The sequence below is a fragment of the Bubalus bubalis genome, chromosome 4 (assembly GCF_019923935.1).
Source record: "Bubalus bubalis isolate 160015118507 breed Murrah chromosome 4, NDDB_SH_1, whole genome shotgun sequence".
NCBI classification, from domain to species: Eukaryota; Metazoa; Chordata; class Mammalia; order Artiodactyla; family Bovidae; genus Bubalus; species Bubalus bubalis.
The window spans coordinates 37672772-37692050 of NC_059160.1; the positions used below are offsets into that span (position 1 = coordinate 37672772).

The 19279-nt window shown below is 40.7% G+C and overlaps 1 protein-coding gene across 10 annotated transcripts in view; it reads left to right on the forward strand.

Moving 5' to 3' along the window:
• PPFIBP1 (PPFIA binding protein 1) overlaps positions 1 to 19279 on the forward strand; it is a 205777-nt gene that overhangs the window by 136564 nt on the left and 49934 nt on the right. For all 10 annotated transcript variants that reach the window (XM_025283426.3, XM_044941280.2, XM_025283425.3 and 7 more), the window contains 2 exons: positions 914 to 1012; positions 6462 to 6667. In XM_025283426.3, coding sequence (XP_025139211.2) covers positions 949 to 1012; positions 6462 to 6667 — 270 coding nt within the window. In that variant the 5' untranslated portion in view covers positions 914 to 948. The remainder of the gene's footprint in view (positions 1 to 913; positions 1013 to 6461; positions 6668 to 19279) is intronic.

Below are 19279 nucleotides of genomic sequence, written 5' to 3' on the forward strand. Positions count from 1 at the left end.
ACATAATTTGCCTTTTTTTCCTGTTAATGGCCAAATTTTTTGCAAGAATAATTTTAATTTTTTTTTAGCTGGTAAAAGAGTGAGTTGATTGTGATACAATTTCAACCTAACTTGATTTCTCAAATAGGATCAAAGAAACAAAAATTTAATATTACAGTGGAAATCAGATAGACCTAGTTCAAAAACTGGTCTTTGTAAACTTGTTTTTGTTATATTTACTTGCAGTCTTTATAGGCAAAGATCATTATAAAATGAAGAGGGATTTATGCATTTAATAGGGTTTCTCTCGTGACTAAGGATTATGGGTAATTTATATTAATGTGTGGGACTCAATACAGGATATGCACTCATAGGCACTCAATACAGGATAGCCATGGTCACAGTGCAAAATGCCAGTAGGTGTGTGTGTGCTTGTTATGTATGTTCCTGAATCATTTTCTTAGACAAATCTCATGGTAATCCCTTATTGAGGAAAAAAATAAAAATAAAGGCAAAATTGACAGAACAGAGATTGGGTGGAGCCAGTGCAGATAGAACCAAGTCTCATCTATCTAGCATCCCTCGTGGCCCGGAGCAGGGTTCCACAGCCACCTCTGTTGCCCTCACAGAGACCTGGAGCTCTCCAGAGTACAGCATGGAAACCGTCCTACTGGAGTTTAAACACTGTGGGAGCAAGAACTGAATCATACTTACTTTATTAACTGATCGGGCATAGCATGAGATCCAGCGGTAGAGTAGGCACACAATGACTGGTCATAGTTTATTAAATGATTCATTTAATTCAGCTCTGATACTTCACAAATTCTCTGTATGTCTCTGCTAGGTGGAGTTATAGTTTGTGTTGAATTATCAAACCTGCCAGGAAGCATATATCATTTGAAGGATGTAATGATAAACATCATTATTGTTTCAGATCTAGGTTGGAATTTGCCCTTGACAAATACCAAGATGATGAGTGATGCAAGTGACATGTTGGCTGCCGCGCTGGAGCAGATGGATGGGATTATAGCAGGTAATCTGCATCCTCTAAAAGACGCAGTCATGGTATTTACTGGGCTGTCTTGGCTTTTTTTATTGCAACTCTTTTATAACCTCTCCACTTGGATATTTTCATTTATTGGCTTTCTCCAGTGCCTTTAGGTTCCCCGTGGTTTCAGTCTTTGTCCTTCTTCCCCAATTTCTGCCAGAATTATTCTTAAATTTTGTTTTAAAATGTCAAAAAATTCTGGTACCTTCCTGGGCTTCTGATCCAGAGTAAAAGTGACTCTGGTCCGGGTGGTCTGTGGACTGCACTTGGAGGGAGGGATTACTGCTCTACCCAATAATCAGGAATGTTCTCATCATTTCCCTTAAATTCAGTATTCACTTTCCCATCAATGACTCTGACATCTATTTATTTTTCCAATTCTTTGCTAAGCTTCAGGACCTTATCTCTACCAGCCAACCAGATAGCCTCCCTGCAGTGTCTTACTATAGATGCATCAGTGTCATCATCTAAAACATTGAGCTCACCATCTTTTCTCAGAAGCCCCTCTAGTTGGTTTTTTTTTTTTTAATTTATTTATTTTAATTGGAGGCTAATTACTTTACAATATTGTAGTGGTTTTTGCCATACATTGACATGAATCAGCCGTGGGTGTACATGTGTTCCCCATCCTGAGCCTCCCTCCCACCTCCCTTCCCATCCCATCCCTAAGGGTCATCCCAGTGCACCAGTCCTGAGCACCCTGTCTCATGCATTGAACCTGGACGGGTGATCTGTTTCACATATGGTGTCTTTATCTTGGCTAATCTCATAGTCCTCCCTCTATACACTTTCATAAAGCAGTTTAAGTCATTCTAGACACGACCCATATGTTCCTACTTAGTCAAATTCTGTCAGCTCTGCCTCCTACCAAATTCTCCCAGTCCCTTTCTTCCTCTCTAAAATCTGCTGTGTCTGTGCTACCGTTGTCCTGCTCTACCTAAATAACCCTCCCACTTGATGTCCTTGGCACACTTGCTTTCCTGCTCTAATCCACTCTTTTTTCCAGACCACCAGAATCTTTTTTTCTGAAATGCCAGTCTCGGCAATGGAGACACAGACATAAAGAACGGACTTGTGAACACAAGGAGGGAAGGAGAGGGTGGGATGAACTGAGAGAGTAGCACTGAAACATATACGTTATCATATGTAAAATAGATAGCCAGTGGGAATTTGCTGAATGGCTAATTCATTCAATTTGGTGTTCAAATCTGGTGAGCTCAAATCTGGTGCTCTGTGACCACCTAGAGGGGTGGGAGGTGGGAAGGAGGTTCAAGAGGGAGAGGACATATGAATGCCTGTGATTCATGTTGGTGTATGGCAGAAACCAGCACAGTATTGTTAAGTAATTATCCTCCAATAAATTTAAAAATCCCAGCTGATCATCCTCCTTAAGAATCTTCAGCAGTTCTCTGTTACAGAAGCTGAGCAAAAGAAGTAGACTATAATCTCCTTGTTTTCTCATCATGGTGAGGGGACTGACTAGTAGATGAGCCCATTCATCCCCTGGCACATCCCCCAGGAGTAGTGCTACCTAAGCTCTTCTGTCTTCCATGGGCTTCCCCAGTAGCTCATTGCTTACAATGCAGGATATCCGGGTTCGATCCCTGGGTTGGGAAGATCCTCTGGAGAAGGAAATGACAACCCACTCCAGTATTCTTGCCTGGAAAATCCCATGGACAGAGGAGCCTGGCAGGCTACAGTCCATGGGGTCGCAAGAGTCGGACACGACTTAGTGACTGAAACCACCAAAACCAAGCCCTTCTGTCACATTTTGTGTCTTGTCTCAAGAGAAGGACTTTCATGTATTTGGGAAGGAACCAGTTACAATGAGGAGGTGTCTGAATGGGTTGGCCTGCACGCACCTGGTGGTCAGGGTCATGTTACAGTTGGCCTTGACCAGTGACCAGGGTCAGGATATAGTTGTCCTGGCCCTGACGCTACTCGACTTTGGTGGTTTGGAGAAACCAAAGGTCTTTTCCTCTTCAGAAGGTTCTTCTCTTCAAGGAAGTGACCTGCATGGTCTCTTTATTATACTTCTGTGTCTTGGAGACCTTCTTTCAATTTGACCTCCTTTGTAGATTAGACCACATTTTGAATACTGTATTCAGTTCTTAGAATATTGTTTTCACAGTGTTGTTGGCAAAGTAAAACTTATCTAGAGAAGGTAAGCATAAAGGTGAAGAGTTAAACAGAGTAAGGAACTGGTTACGTTTAATCTAGCAGAGTGTATTCTTGCTTGGGGAATGATACACACTTTTTTTTTTAATTTTTTAAAAAAATTGTCTAATACAATTATGTAAAGTTTAAAAAAAAAAATCCCCAAACAATTTTCACAGAGGACACACTAATTTTAAAATTTGTAAGAAAATGTCCAAGACAAGACAATTTTGAAAAAGAGCACTGGAAGAGGATTTGCCATACTAATTGTCAAATGTATCCTGTGAAATGGAGCATTTTCTGCCATATGAAATAACAAGGATGTCACGGCCATCAGCGATTCCAGCCCTCCAAATGTGAATTTCTGAGCCCAGGAAGAACAATGCCTGCTATTTGTCAGCCACCCAGCTGCAGTCACTCCCTATGGTGAGCAAGGAGCCAAGGATGTGAATAATCAAATCGCAGGATGCTGGCCCCAGACAGATGGGGTGCATACGAAAGGAACGAATCAGTGAGCCCAGACTCCTGCATCTTCCCATACAGAGGAAAGTGCTAAATTCTTAACTTGAGACATCTGGTTTTCCTTAATCAACAATAATGATGTTGATGTTCAGGCTACCTGCCCCTTGCTGCAAGCTTCTATATAACCTGACTCCTCCCTCTGCCTCCTCAGAACAGTTTTCTCAGAATCACTTGAGATGCTGTCTCCCAGACTTAAAAGTCCTAAAAATTCCCATCAAATAAAGCATCACTCTCAAAAAAAAAAAAAAATTTCTGTTTTAACTGCCTTTTTGAAAATTGAAATATAGCTGATATACAGTGGTATGTTAGTTTCAGGTATACAATGAAGTAATTCAGTTACGTGTACATACACTTTCTTTTTCAGATTTGTTTCCATTATAGGTTTTTATAAGATATTGAATATAGTTCCCTGTGCTCTACAGTGGGTCCTTGTTGTGATTGTTTTCTATGATGTGTGTGTGCTCACTCAGTTGTGTGCGATTCTTTGGGGCACCAGGGACTGTAGCCCTCCAGTCTCCTTGTCCATGGAATTTTCCAAGCAAGAATACTGGAGTGGGTTGCCATTTCCTTCTCCAGGGGATCTTCCCAACCCAGGGATTGAACCCACGTCTCTTGCATCTCCTGCATTGCAGGCGGATTCTTAACCACTGCGCCATCAGGGAAGCCCCATTTTCTATGATATATGCTTTTAAATAGTTTAAGGACTGTTATATGGAAAGAGAATGGATTTACTCCATCACAATTTCAGAACATATAACAACTAGAGGGTTGTTATATATATAACAGTTGTTATATATAACAACTTTAGGTTCTTCCGAGGGATTATATACAACCTTACCACTCATCAGGGAAGTGATATTTCTGAGGGATTACATGTCACACATTCCACTAGATTGTGTCCTTAATCCCTCAGTCCCAGCAGGGCCTCGGGAACAATACTAGAGTCATTAAGACAACAAGATCCCCCAGCTCTCACCTCACACTAAGTCAGTCAGAGCTTTGTGGGTAGGATCTGGATTCATATTTTCAAATTACCATCAGTATTTCTCCAACTGAGGTAAGAGGGAGAAGAGAACTGACAGCAAACATTTGGGAGTTTTTCTGAATACATACTTCTCCCCTCTTCCCACTTTGTTTTGTGTTGAAGACTGAACAGAACAGAGGGTTACCATGGGCTCACATGTTTTTTAAATCACTGTATTGTATGATCCTAATACTTAAAACTGCTGGAATATAGGACATTATAATGTCTGGGTTTTGCTGCTTTTCTGTTCTTCCCTCCTCCTGACTTGCTCACCTGTTTTTTTTTCTGAGTTCTCATCTCAACTGTGCAGGGTTTCCTGAGGGGGCTGATTTAGATGGTTATGTGGCTCCATTAGCATTCATCACTATACATATCAGTGGTTACCATTATCACAGCTTGGTAGATGTTTGATCCAAATCTTGTGGTCCACTAATCAGGGACATCAGTGGAATGAAACAGCTGAAAGAGAATTCCTTTCCCCATTGTTAGAACTGATCAAGCCCCGTGGCCAACTGGAGAGAGAACTTACACATTGGCTCACAGGTCTCATCCAGCTGTAAGACCTTTGGATTTGTGAGAAATGAAGTGAAAGTCGCTCAGTCATGTCCAAAACTCTTTATGACCCCATGGACTACATAGTCCATAGAATTCTCCAGGCCAGAATACTGGAGTGGGTAGCCTTTCCCTTCTCCAGAAGATCTTTACAAACAAGGGATCGAACCCAGGTCTCCTGCATTGCAGGCAGATTCTTTACCAGCTGAGCCACAAGGGAAGCCCAGATTTGTGAGGTGATGGCCTAAATATCATAGTTGTTGAAATTTAAAGTGTAAAGTTAATATGTATATTTGATGGTATGTTTGATAGACCAGAAAATAAAAATTGAAGTGTCTATGGGTGCTTTCAGAATGCACTGTGAGTCAGTGTATGTATTTAAGTAGTAGAGTGCTCTGTAAAAGTAATAGAAAACAAAAATGGCTTTAAAACTATGTTTTGAAGCTAACATTAGCAAGAGCATTTGATGCTAGGCTGCAAACAAAATTGTGGGGGAAAGTGTTTATCCACACATGCTCCCTTGTATGTATACAACGTACACGTGTAAGTTACTGAACTTCAGACATTAAATTCTAGGCAGTTAACTGAGAGCTGGCTCTCTTACCTTTGAAGTTATGCTATGCAATTTCCACCTCAATATGCAACTTCTTTCTAGGGGGGTTTTAAAATAAATAAATTTATATTTAAAAAAACAAACTTTATGCTTTCTAAAATTTTTATTTTGGGGAATACATGGCTTCACACAAACTGATCTGCTCTCTTCTTAACCTGTGTTTCTTGAGGTCAGCACATCTTATACCAAGACCCATCCTACTCTTACTATGCCACACAGCTGGCCTCCCTGTTAGGTGTTCGACCACTGATATTTAGGAAATGGCAACCCACTCCAGTTTTCTTGGCTGGAAGATCCCTTGACGAGAGGAGCTTGGCGGGCTGCAATGCACAGGGTCGCAAAGAGTTGGACACAATGACTAAACAACAACAATCGCTCATCAGTTACGTTTTTTATTTTTTCACCAAATGACTATCCCTTGGAGAGATTTACGTGATTGAATTCTCTTTTCCCTGTTCCTTGTTTGGTCCTTCCTCACTGTGACTAGACTTGCTTGCCACCTTCAGCTTTGGTATATTATCCAGCATAAATACCATTGCTCTCTCTCTGATTTTTTTTAAACCTAGGTTCTAAGGCCCTGGAATATTCCAATGGGATTTTCGATTGCCAGTCCCCCACCTCCCCATTCATGGGAAGCTTGCGAGCCCTGCACCTTGTGGAAGACCTGCGTGGGTTGCTGGAGATGATGGAAGCTGATGAGAAGGAAGGCTTGAGGTGCCAGATCCCGGACTCTACAGCGGAAACGCTCATCGAGTGGCTCCAGAGTCAAATGGTAGATATCCGCCTGTTACCAGCCCCACACCGTGAATCTTCCATTGCTTAGTCCAAAATTTAGAACATAAAGTAGCTGATTAGAACAGGCAAAAACAGCTACAGGGCGACAGGTTTGCCCCAACTTTATCCATTAAGAGATTCTGATTTCCTTTTGACTCTAAAGATCCTTTTTTAAAAAATTGCTGTTAGTATATATTTCCTGTGTGCCAGCTGGTCACCTGATTTTGCCCATAAAGGTGGACTTAGCATTTGAACTGTGCTTGAGTGACCTGCTATGGCTCAAAACAAATAGTCCTGTGAGGGAAAGAGTTTTGCACTTAATAGATGCTTTACTGGTAATACTGGGAAGTCTATTTGAAAAGGGCCAATAGTGATTCAAAATAGGGAGTACAGTGAATGTTGCTGTTCAGTTGCTCAGTCGTGTCCGACTCTGCTACCCCATGGACTGCGGCAGGAACAGTTCTAATAGCAAGGGACGTTGGAAGCAGTATGTGGGGTCAAGTGCCATCTAGTGGTTGTTACAGTCATTTCGATTCCAGTACATTAGTTAATCTGTGGATTGGGCTCTGAATGGTGTTCTTAGTCACTGAACAATGAGCCTCTTTCTAGGCATCCTTCTCGAAAACTGATGGCATGGCAGATCTGCCCTTTCCCTGAAAACAATGGTAAATGCTATGTTTTAGTATGTGTTAAACACAGAAAATCCACAGAATGTCACAAAAATATGCAAAAGAGAAGCTAGAAAAAGTGTTTATTTTGTAAGTATTTAATGGATATTCAGTTTTTCAGGAAAATGCATGAATAAGCTTCCAAGTTAATAGTTTTGATGTAAAAGTTAATGAAAATGGTCTGAAAGAATGACAGTCTATTTTTGGTCTGTGGTGCCAATGTCAGCTGTTTGCGTTGGGAACCTTAATGGTATCAGTACATCCTGCACCTGAAGCGTTTTCCTGTGATGTGCCGCAAACGCCAACTCTCCCACCCTGTCCCAGCCAGTGTACCTCCCCATTTCCAGTGCAAGTGCTACGGTTCATCTTTAGCGCATCTCTGCCACCTTGAGTAGGGTAAAATGCGCATAAATATTTTACTTTGTATATCTTACTTTGAGCTAGTTTACTTTGTATAATAGTATTTTAGATATTTTATTTTGTATATTTTACTTTGTATAATAGATATATTACTTTCCATACCTAGTTATTGCACTTTTAGTTTTTCTGCAAGTTTCTCCTCTAGAGATTTAAGTATCCAGGTCTGCTGATTTCTTTGCAGAATTGCTTCATGCTCTGAAACCAGCGATTTCCTGGCATATTTCTCAGGCTGTTTCTACCTCCTCCCTTGCCCCTTCTTTACTGCTTGTTTTCGGCACACTTTGGGAAGGGAACTTAGAGGAACCCATTCCCACCCTGCATGTAGAGGCAGCCAATGCAGCCATAACATGAGGGCACGGTGGTTAAGCGTTTCACTTGTGTCCAAAATATCTCCATTAATAGGTGCTCAGTCTGTTAAAGTGTTTCTGGAAAAGACTGAAAGTGATGTGATGGTTCCTGAAACATAAATTGTGTCATCCATGCCTTTTTGAGAAACCTACAGTGGTAGTCACATGTGATTTAGAGACAGGAACCACAGTGCTTGCTGGACTGCAAGGCCTTTAGTTTCGTACTTGCTTCTTGTTGACTTCTGACCTCAGGTCTCATTGGCCTTTTGCTCAGCTTCAGGCACGTGGGATTCCTCACTGATTCTCAAACATGTTGGTGAAACTGGACCTCAGGGCCTTTGCCCTGGCTGTTTACTCTGCTTAGAAAGTTCTTTTCTCAGATTATCTGGATGACTAGCTTCATTGCATTTACTTAAAAGTTGTGCTCTCCGCGAGGCCTTTCCTGCCCACCTGATCTAAAATTTCACATAGATATTCTCTATAGTACATATCTCTACTTTTATTTTTTTTTACTAAGAATGCACCGCTTTCTTATGTACTCTGTATTTGCCATATTTATGTGTATTTTTTTTCTCTCTCCAACTGGAATGGAAGTATCATTGAGACTTTTAACTGTATTTAAAACTAATCAAAACAAAACCACTGCATCGATGGTCCCTAGAACAATGCTTGGCATGCAGTAGGTGGTCAGTAATTATATTTGTGATGAATGTTGCTCCATGAGTTAATGAACTGGATTTAACATTTATTAAAATAGCATTTATTTATTGTGTTAAATTTATTCATTTGATGGATAATGGCTTGTTAATTTGTGGTTTTGGTTGCTCTTTGTGTTAATATCTAACATTTTAAAGTTAAGTATCCACAAAATGGACAAATACTTTACACACCTTACAAAGATTCAGGTTTTATCCAAAAAAAATGACACTTAAAAAACTAACTAAATGTTAACTCCAGAGAGGTAAGTTTTCTTGTGTTAAACTTATTTATATCTGTATAACCTGATTTATATCTGTCCCCTCATGTGGAATCTAGTCCTTCCAAATTACATGTATTTTTGCAAGCACATAGATAATGAAATAAAAAAAAAAAGATTGATGACAAAGGGCAAAGCCCAAAGCAAGAAGGGGAGAGTGGGAGTGAGTGTTTGGAATAATGAAGGCGTAGGCGTGCGACCTTGTTTATCCTTCTGTATATACCAGTTTACATCTGCTAATCCCAGCAACAGTCCCAGCTACCATAAGCACAGGGAGCTATATTCAGTATCCTGTGATTATCAATAATGGAAAAGAATATAAAAAAGAATTTGTGTGTATATATGTGTATAGCTGAGTTACCTTGCTATACTGTAGCAATTAACACTGCATTGTAATTCAACTATGCTTCAATAAAAAATAAACTAAACAAAAAGGCATAGGTATGACATGAATAGTCAGCTTAGCCTATCATAGACTTTAATTTTAGAACCAAAGGGAATTGAGGCAGTATTAAGAATCCAACAGGTAGAAGGTCTTATGCTTGCAATTTAATGGTTTGCTGAGAGTATAGCCTTCTCCCATTTGGTATCTCAGAAGCTGTGATGTGTTTTATGATCTTAAAAGTGGTATCTGTACATGTTTTGGGCTTCCCTGGTGGCTCAGAAGGTAAATAACGTGCCTTCAGTGCAGGATACCTGAGTTTGATCCCCGGGTTAGGAAGATCCCCTGGAGAAGGGAATGGCAACAAACTCCTGTATTCTTCCCCGGGAAATCCCATGTCAGAGAAGTTCCTGGCAGGCTGTAGTCCATAGGGGTCACAAAGAGTCAGACGTGACTGAGCATGCATGCAGATACCTAGAGTAGTCAAATAAATTCATAGAGAGAGAAAATAAAATAGTGGTTGCCATTGGCAGGGGAAAGGGTGGGATGTGGAGTTAATATTTAATAGATACAGAGCTTGAGTTTTACAATATGAAAAGAGTTCTGTAGATGGATGATGGTAATGATTCCACAGACCTGTGAATGTACTTATTGCCACTGAACTGTACATATAAAAATGGTAAATTTTTATGTGTATTCTACCCTAATAAAAAAATTTTAAATTAGTAATTTGATAAAATTTGGTGGCATCTTAGAATTGAAGGAACACAGAATTCTCCCAATTGTGTCTTAAGCTGTCTCAGTTTCCTCATCTGTAAAATGGGAATGGTGGTTTCTGCCATACAGGATTGTGAAGATCCTATTAGCTAATGTATGTTGAGTGTGTGTCAGTGAGCCTGGCAGAGGATTAGTCAAAAAGGTCATAGTGAAGAGTGGATTGTAGAGAACAGAGGGAAACATTTAGCAGGACCTTTTGCAATGAAGGAAAGAAAGGGTTGAGACTGGTTATGGGGCGGGGTGATGGTTACCAATTATTTATACAGTTTACTTCTTTGACAGAAGAGTGCAGACATTTCTCTGACTATGGGGAAACTTCCACAATGTTTTAGAAAAACTTATTAATGATACAAATTACATAATTAATATTTCATTCATGCTTAATGATGGCCAACCTGAAAGTCCATTTACATAAGGACTGACTGATGCTAAGCTTCTCTTTAGTGCAACTGGGCCTTTGCATTTCTAATATTATTTTACCCAGGCCAGGAAGATGCCCTGGTTTCCTGTAGGGTACAGGTTATTCCTTCGCTACTAATTTCTGCTGCCCTCTTAATTGTTTTAGATGATCAGAAGCTGGATAAGAAAATGGAAAATAGTAAGACTGTTACAGTGAAGTGAAGTTAAATCTACAAAAATGAATTTGTTTTAATTGGGTAGCTAAACATGTAGCCTTCTAGGAATGAGTAAGTTTCTTTTAAGACGTGAAAGTTTGTCTCCTGTGGTAAAACAACAGCAGCAACAAATCAATTGAATATGACATATTTGTTCAACTACTGAGGTATAATTCTCTGTTTTAATTGTGAAATGTATGTTAACACAAATATTAATAACAGAGAATTATGTACTTTATCAAGCTCAAAGTTTAAGAGGGCAAATAGAAAAAAAGTCTTAATTTTTTGAGACTAGCAAGTAGTTTTTGTTTACTTTAGATCTAACTTGATGCACTGCCCTAGAACATTCTTACAATGCTTTCTTCAGTAGATGGAGGCAAGGTTCATGACCTTGACTGGATCCTGAAATCCCAAAGTGTCTGGTTGTTTGGCAGCTTTAATTATGACACAGTCTCAAAGTCAGCAGAAATTACAGAAAAAGACAGTTTGGGGGACTTGCCTGGCAGTCCAGTGGTTAATAATCCACCTTGCAATGCAGGGGACGCAGGTTCAATCCCTGGTCGGGGAACTGAGATCCCACGTGCTGTGGAGTAACTAAACCCACGTGCCACAGCTAGAGAATCCGTGCACACAGCACAAGATCCCGCATGTTGCAACTAAGACCTGACACAGTCAAATAAATTAATTTTAAAAAGAAAACAAAGTGGATGAAAATACTCATGGTAAAAACTGCAAATCAGGCATGATAACCCAGTAGTCTATCAGTGGGGGAAATGAAGTGCTCTTGACTGACTTCTGATCTGTTAAATCATTATAATGTATTTCTATCTTTTCTCTATGTTGAAAAAGATAATATTAATCCTAAGTGTCCCTTGGGTTAAATGTTTCATAAAAATAACAATACTCATAATTTATTTAAAGAGTTCAGACACAGGGCATGTTCTCTCCAGGGCTTCTAGCTGTTCTCCCCGAGTCCTTGACCCCCAGCAGCACACTCCATCCCCAACCCGCCACCCTCTGATCCCTGCTGGTCTCTGGCCAGCTTCTTTCTCTTTTCCTGTGTGCCTCCAGGGAATGTTTTTCCAAGCTTTGGCAAACAAGATACATCTGAAGGTTGTATCCTGTATGTGGTCACAATAATACGAGCTGTGCCTCATCTCTCACTGAGACATCCTAGCTGAAGTTAAACCTGTTTTTCCCTTATGCTTCTGGAAACTCCCAGGAAAGCACGTGGACCAAGTCAGCAGAGTTCTCCATCAAAAGATGCCAGTGTGTGAACAGTGAGAGGGGTGCTTTCAGTGGAATCCCAGGCTGCCGGTAGTTGTTGGGGTTGAATAGAAAGATTCCTCTATTCTTTTACAAAAGTAAGTTAAAAAAGAATAGTGTTGGTCACTCAGTTGTGTCTGACTCTTTCCACCCCATGGACTGTAGCCCACCAGGCTCTTCCATCCATAGAATTCTCTAGGCAAAAATACTGGAGTGGGTTGCCATCCCTTCCTCCAGGGGATCCCTGAAAGAGTAAGTGGCAAGAAAAGTAGACACAGCATTTTTCCTTGATCTCAGATTCTCCTTTGCAAAGTAAAAAAGAGTCTTCTGCTAGCTCTGCAGCCTGTCACATAGCTGGGTTTTAAAAAAATAAGCTTTCACTGGAGTATGGTTGCTTTACAGAGTAGTGTTAGATTCTGCTATACAGCAAAATGGATCAGCCATACATATACACATATTATCTCCCTTTTGGATTTTTTCAGGTCACCACAGTGCATTAAGTAGAGTTCCCTGTGCTATATAATAGGTTCTCATTAGTTATCTATTTTATATATAGTATCAATAGTGTTTATATGTTAATCCCAGTCTCCCAATTTATCCCACCCTCCCTTAACCCCTTGATACCCATATATTTGTTCTCTATGTCTGTGTCTTGGATTTTTATAAATGTTGAATACAGGAATGAACAATACATGAATGAATGAATATGTTTTACTCCTAGAATAGGAGCTGGCTTTATTTAGCTTTTGTTTTCCATCCATCTGGAACTCAGGGAACTTTGGAGCATACCTGTGACTGGGATAATGTTGCAGTCTCAGTGTGTACTCCTCTCCCCACTCCAGAAGCTTCGGGAGCATCATGATATGCCTGAAAATAAGGTGAGGAAGGGGTAGAGCCCGTCTTCCCTTCTCAAGGATCTAAAAGAACTCTTTGGGAGACACTGTAGCAGTCTGTCTCTTCTCCCGGGGCTGGCTGTGGATGCATAGACAAGGAGATGCAGGTGTGCCCTGGCCGTGTAACAGGACAGCCACTGCTCGTGGCTGTGAACAGTTTAATGTGGCACAGACGCTCCGAGGGAAGCGCTCTCATGATACTTCTAAAAAGACTGGCAGATGAAAGCCCTTGACATCTGCTGTTCTCATCAGCATTTCAGATATAGTTACATTTTTGGAGTAGTGAGTCTTAGAGGCTGACCCACTACTGTGGTTTTTCTTGCTCCAGAGCACTTGTTTTTGCTCGACTGTTTAGTTAAGAAGATGCCTTCTGTCTCTGGGAAATAAGTACCGTGAAAATTAAAACCCAGAAAAACAAAACCCTAAAGCCATAGTCTGATTCTGACCATGTCTGTAATCTTGACTTGGAAACTACAGCATATATTCAGGATCATTCTGAGTTTCAGTCTTTGATGTACTTTCTGACAACATTGAATAAACATATATTTCTAGGAGAGGGTTGTGATTGAGTTTTGGGGGTATGATAAAATGCATGTGAAATTTAGTTCCCCTTTTGGGTTTCTTAGCAAATGATGAGATGATGAGATATTGGAATAAGTAGAGGGCTTCCTGAAGAGGCTGTTCTTTTGAACTTGAGTAGAAATTTAGGAGGAAAATATAAGTGGAGTGTTTGCAAGATGGACCTAGAGTCAGAGGTACCATAGTACCAAGGGGCACTGGCCAGGTTGAGGGGATGCTCTAGTGGCCCTGAATGGTAGCGGTGTTGCCCTGAGATGATTGTTTACAGCCCAGGAGCAGGCCTCTCCATCCTAATCACACTACATCGAATGTGAGGACCAGACAGCAGAGCACTCCTCCTGCCTGGTGGATTGATTTCCAACATTGTTGGTGCTGTGTTCTTTGACTCTTTGTACAAAAGAATGTGAGATTCTGTCTTGTGTGTTGGACCCAAATGAAATGTAACTGTGATATTTGTGGCTGAAAGTTCAGTTCAGTCGTTGAGTCGTGTCCAACTCTTTGCGACCCCATGAACTACAGCACGCTAGGCCTCCCTGTCCATCACCAACTCCTGGACTCCACCCAAACTCATGTCCATCGAGTTAGTGATACCATCCAACTATCTCATCCCCTGTCATCCCCTTCTGCTCCTGCCCTCAATCTTTCCCAGCATCAGGGTCTTTTCAAATGAGTCAGCTCTTCACATCAGGTGGCCAAAGTACTGGAGTTTCAGCCTCAGCATCAGTACTTCCAATGAACACCCAGGACTGATCTCCTTTAGGATGGACTGTTGGGATCTCCTTGCAGTCTAAGGGACTCTCAAGAGTCTTCTCCAACACCACAGTTCAAAAGCATCAGTTCTTCTGCACTCAGCTTTCTTTATAGTCCAACTCTCACATCCATACATGACTACTGGAAAAACCATAGCCTTGACTAGACTGAAAGATTCAAGTCTTATTTCAGTCTTTCCTCTAGTGGAAAGCAGGCAATGGATGTTTGCATGCAGTGGTAGAAATATTAATACTGTGATTAGGACATGAAAGACCCTGTATGAGATATATCATTTGGTAGCTAAAGATAACATTTAATTAAATGAGCTTTAGTTTAACACACCTTCGTTTTTATTTCTTTCTTTTGGGGGGGCCATACCATGTGGCTTGTGGGAAGGTTAGGGTTTAGGGTTAGGGCTAGGGTTAGGGTTAGGGCTAGGGCTAGGGCTAGGGTTAGGGTTAGGGTTAGGGCTAGGGCTAGGGTTAGGGTTAGGGCTAGGGCTAGGGTTAGGGTTAGGGATCTCACGTCCCTGACCAGGGACTGAACCTGAGCCACGGCAATGCAAGTTGAGAGTCCTAACCACTAGGCCACAGGTAACTCCCCACTTTCCTTTTTTGGTTTTGAATTTTAAGAAATAGAATCATGAAATCATAAGTGTATGGCAGTTTTAAAAACTAGTATATTAATGGGATTTCCCTGGCAGTCCAGTGGTTAAGACTCCACCTTCCATGCAGCGGGGGTGCAGGTTCAATCCCTGGTCAAGGAACTAAGGGTCCACATGCCACATAGTGTGGCCAAAAGATTAGACAGTAAAAAAAAATGGCTAGTATATTTACTGAGTGTGGGGGAAAGCAAAAATGAGAAGAGTATGAGAGTGTGTGTGTTGGGGGGGGGGGTGCTTCTCCAACTCTTTTAAAATATTTGTTGTCTATAAAATTGGACTGATTTTCTTTTCCCCATTTTAATTCTGTTACCATTCTGATATGGGAATGCTATGTTCAAAAGGAGTTCTATATTATAAGATAAATAAGTTTAATCATAGCAAATCACTACTGGTATATTGATTTTGGATTTTTACAGGATGACAGAACTCAGCAAAGAACACCAAACCAAAACTGAAGGTTGAGGAGAAAAGAGAGCCAGGTGTAGGCCAATGCAAACCAATAAAACTAAGAAAATCAGAGGAAAACACAGCATGGTACTTTCCACAAAAATAACAGACAGAAGTCTCCTACCTGTCATGAAACTGAAACTGGGTGATGAGTACAAAGGGTCCCGTCATTGTAGTCTTTATTTTTATATATATTTGAAGCTTTCTGTATTAAAACATTTTAAAGAAGAGACTCATATAATGCAAAATGCTAACATTTGTAACATCTTTTTACTTGATTGTGTATTTATATTTGATGATTACAGGGAAACTAATATAAAAAGAAGAGCTTCTGTTTAGATGGTGAAGGGTAGAGTAGATGGTGTGTGTAGCACCTGCCATGTGAGTTCAGGCAGTTCTTGGGTGTGGTTTCTGCCTAGCCTTAGGATTCTATAATTCGATGAGGAATAAAGCTTTTTAGACATATCCCTCCACACCCATTATGTCAGAAAAATCTGGCAAACTCCGTAAGTCCCTTAATTAAAGTATCACTGTTACAGTCCAGCTGCCTCTTGTGCCCTGCCCTCCCCGGTGTATTCCTGTCCTGTCCCTCCACACCCCCTGTTAGTTGAAGACTGCATTGTTAAATCCTCACGTTGATTCCAGTTTTGACCTAAACTCTCAGCTGGATTTAATATGGTCAATAAAAGTTTGCATCATGAGTGGTGCCAGAAAGAGTTCTTTTGAAGGCATCTCTGGGATTTTGAGTAAAATAATTTGGGCTGGCTGGTCTTCAATGCATTGGATGTTAAATTCACCCAACAAGAGTTTATACCAAATGTGTTTTTAATTATAGGCTTAGAATTTCATAAGCATTTTGGGAGAATCAAAATAAATGTAATAAAGTTTCTATTAGCACTGAAAGACTATTAGGAAGAGTAAATGACTGATGCATAAAATCACTTGTAAGCCCTCCCTCGCAGAATATTAGCTTTTCAGCAGAAGCTAATCATGAAGTTCAAGGCAAGATGTGGAGGAGAATTCAGTAGAGGAGAAGAGAATGACATGGTGTAAGAAAGAGGAGGTTGGGAGCAGCTGTGAAAGGTAGATTTCTATAGTCAGAGAGAAGTGGGAGCTGGTACAGAGGTGGGCACAGAGCCATAGAATTAGATCTTGGAAAGGAGAATGAAAGTTCATTGAGAGAAAGAAATTGATGAGATAAGGATGCAGGCGATAAGTGTAGGTCAATTCACAGGGGAAACAGGAAGTCAGGGTTCCAAAGTAGAAGAATGGTGAGCTTGTAAGAAGGAGTTAAGACTCAGTTCTCCCGAGACTGGCAGGAAGAAAGACAGGGAAGATGTAGGAAGCGATGTGTAATACTGTGTGTTGAAGAAGGAAGTACATGAGGGAGTTCGTGCAAGAGGGCCTCAATTACTGACCATTGAAAAGGTTCTGGAGGAAATTCTCTGGAGGGCCAATGGTTACGGCTCTGCACTCTGACTGCCAAGGGCCCAGCTTCAATCCCTGGTCAGGAAACAGATCCTATGAGCCATGCGGCATGAACAGAAAAAAAAAAAAAAAAAAAAGGCTATGAAGTCACCTCTTAAATGTGGTAGGAAGAGAAGATATGGCTTGAGGGGAAAGGAGCCAGTGATCATGGTGTGTGCATACCAGGTAGTAGAGGAAATGTGAGTAAAGAAGGAAGAAGGCCAGGATAAAACCAAACATTCATTCATCTTTTATTTGCCTGATGTTTATTTAACATCTATCAGTGTTCGTTCATTCAGCAGTCGGTTAGCACCCACTGTGCATCAGATTGAAAGAGGACTGTACAAAGAATTCAGAGTCTATTGGTAGAGCGAGTTCTGTATGTAGTCAAGTCTAGCCTAGTCCATTCAGTGTGATGCCTGCTGCAACAAAGGGACATCTGGGTGTGGTTAACTAGCATATGAGTGAACAGGCAACTCATGGAAGACATTCCAGACCAAGCCCCAGTTGAAGTGGATCCTAAGGAATGAGGTGGAACAAGGAGGGAAAGAGTTGGAGATACAGTCCATGCCGAAGGAATAGCATTAGTGTTTGAGAGAGCATGCTGGGTTTGGGGAGGCATGGAGTGATCTGGGAGGTAGGGTACAGGAGATGGAGGGAGAATAGAGACAGTAGGGTATTTGCCTAATGGAATGTACCTCTTGCTAGCATTTTTGAGGCGAAGGTAACAAAAATTAGCAGAAACTAACGTGTGAACAGAACAGACCTTTATCTACTTAAATATACCAACAGAATATTTCAAAAGTACATAATTATTCCAGCAGTGGTTCATTTGTCTTTTATTCCTAAAGTTATTTTAGTGTTTAAAAATAAACTACTCACAAGCGTTACGACTGCTTGTAAATATCAATACAGTGTTGAGAAACATGAGCATGCTCATTGTGGTCAATTTTTAGTATTTTTTGAATGGATCATTTTGTAGAACTGGTTTGGGGACAGCTTATTTCCATGTCATAGGCAGTAGCTTCAAAAAACACTTCTAGAACTTGCTCTAGAAACAGTTCTGATCTTGCTACAGTCTCCTTCAGTCAGGAGAAAGAGGACTTTTGCTTTTTTGTCCTCACTAAGGAGAAAGCTTTTTTTTTTCCCTACCCAGGAAAACGTATATGTTTATAAAACATTGCTTGTGTAATTTTAAAAGCAGGTGCCTGCTAATGTTCATGATCAAAATGAGAGATTTAAAGGGTTCAGGATGGGGAACACATGTATACTTGTGGCGGATTCATTTTGACATTTGGCGAAACTAATACAATTATGTAAAGTTTAAAAATAAAATAAAATTAAAAAAAAATAAAAAATAAAGTCATGTAGGGCGAGTCTCAGCACTTTTCTCAGATTGAGAACATGCATTCATTACACATCCTACTTCCTTCCCCAAAAACAGTTCTCAAGAGGTTAAGGTAGATTTCATTTTCATGTTAGTCCTCAGGGATGGAAATCATCCTAGCCACTCCATCAGACTCCTTCTAATACTGGTAATTTAATTCTGGCTGTGATTATGCTGTGATAATTGTGCAGGTATGTGGTCAAGCAGCTGATGTTAAAAATTGTACCCACACAGTGTGTGCTTCGGAGAAGGCAATGGCACCCCACTCCAGTACTCTTGCCTGGAAAATCCCATGGACGGAGGAGCCTGTTGGGCTGCAGTCCATGGGGTTGCTGAGAGTCAGACACGACTGAGTGACTTCACTTTCACTTTTCACTTGCATGCATTGGAGAAGGAAATGGCAACCCACTCCAGTGTTCTTGCCTGGAGAATCCCAGGGATGGGGGAGCCTGGTGGGCTGCCGTCTATGGGGTCGCACAGAGTCAGACACGACTGAAGCGACTTAGCAGCAGCAGCAGCAGCAGTGCGTGCTTACTAACTAGTTTCAGATTTTCCTGTGGCCTTATGGGATGTATATATTTTTAGAAGAAACACCCTGCAATTTTCTTTTTCATTAGTTCTCTGTTTTTGTTTGTTTTTGTTTTCTTCCCAATACATAGCTTTTGGTATTTCCAGAACTAATACTAGAAAATGCATTAATTGGAAAGGTAGAATGATAAAAGCAGTTGATTCTGGAAAAATAACAGCTGTCACATCAGCTACGTCCTGGGCAGTAAGGATATACAGTGTGTGTTTTCTCTGATTCTAAGTCTGGGGTGGTTTATTTGCTTTTTCAGTTGAACTCTGGTTGGCCCCGTCTAACCATTTTGGACTCCACTGGTTTGTATTTCTGTTGTATTTGAATGAGTAATCAGAAAACTCTATTGTGATTACACATTATGTGATTATGAGCTATTTAAATGAGATACCAAGG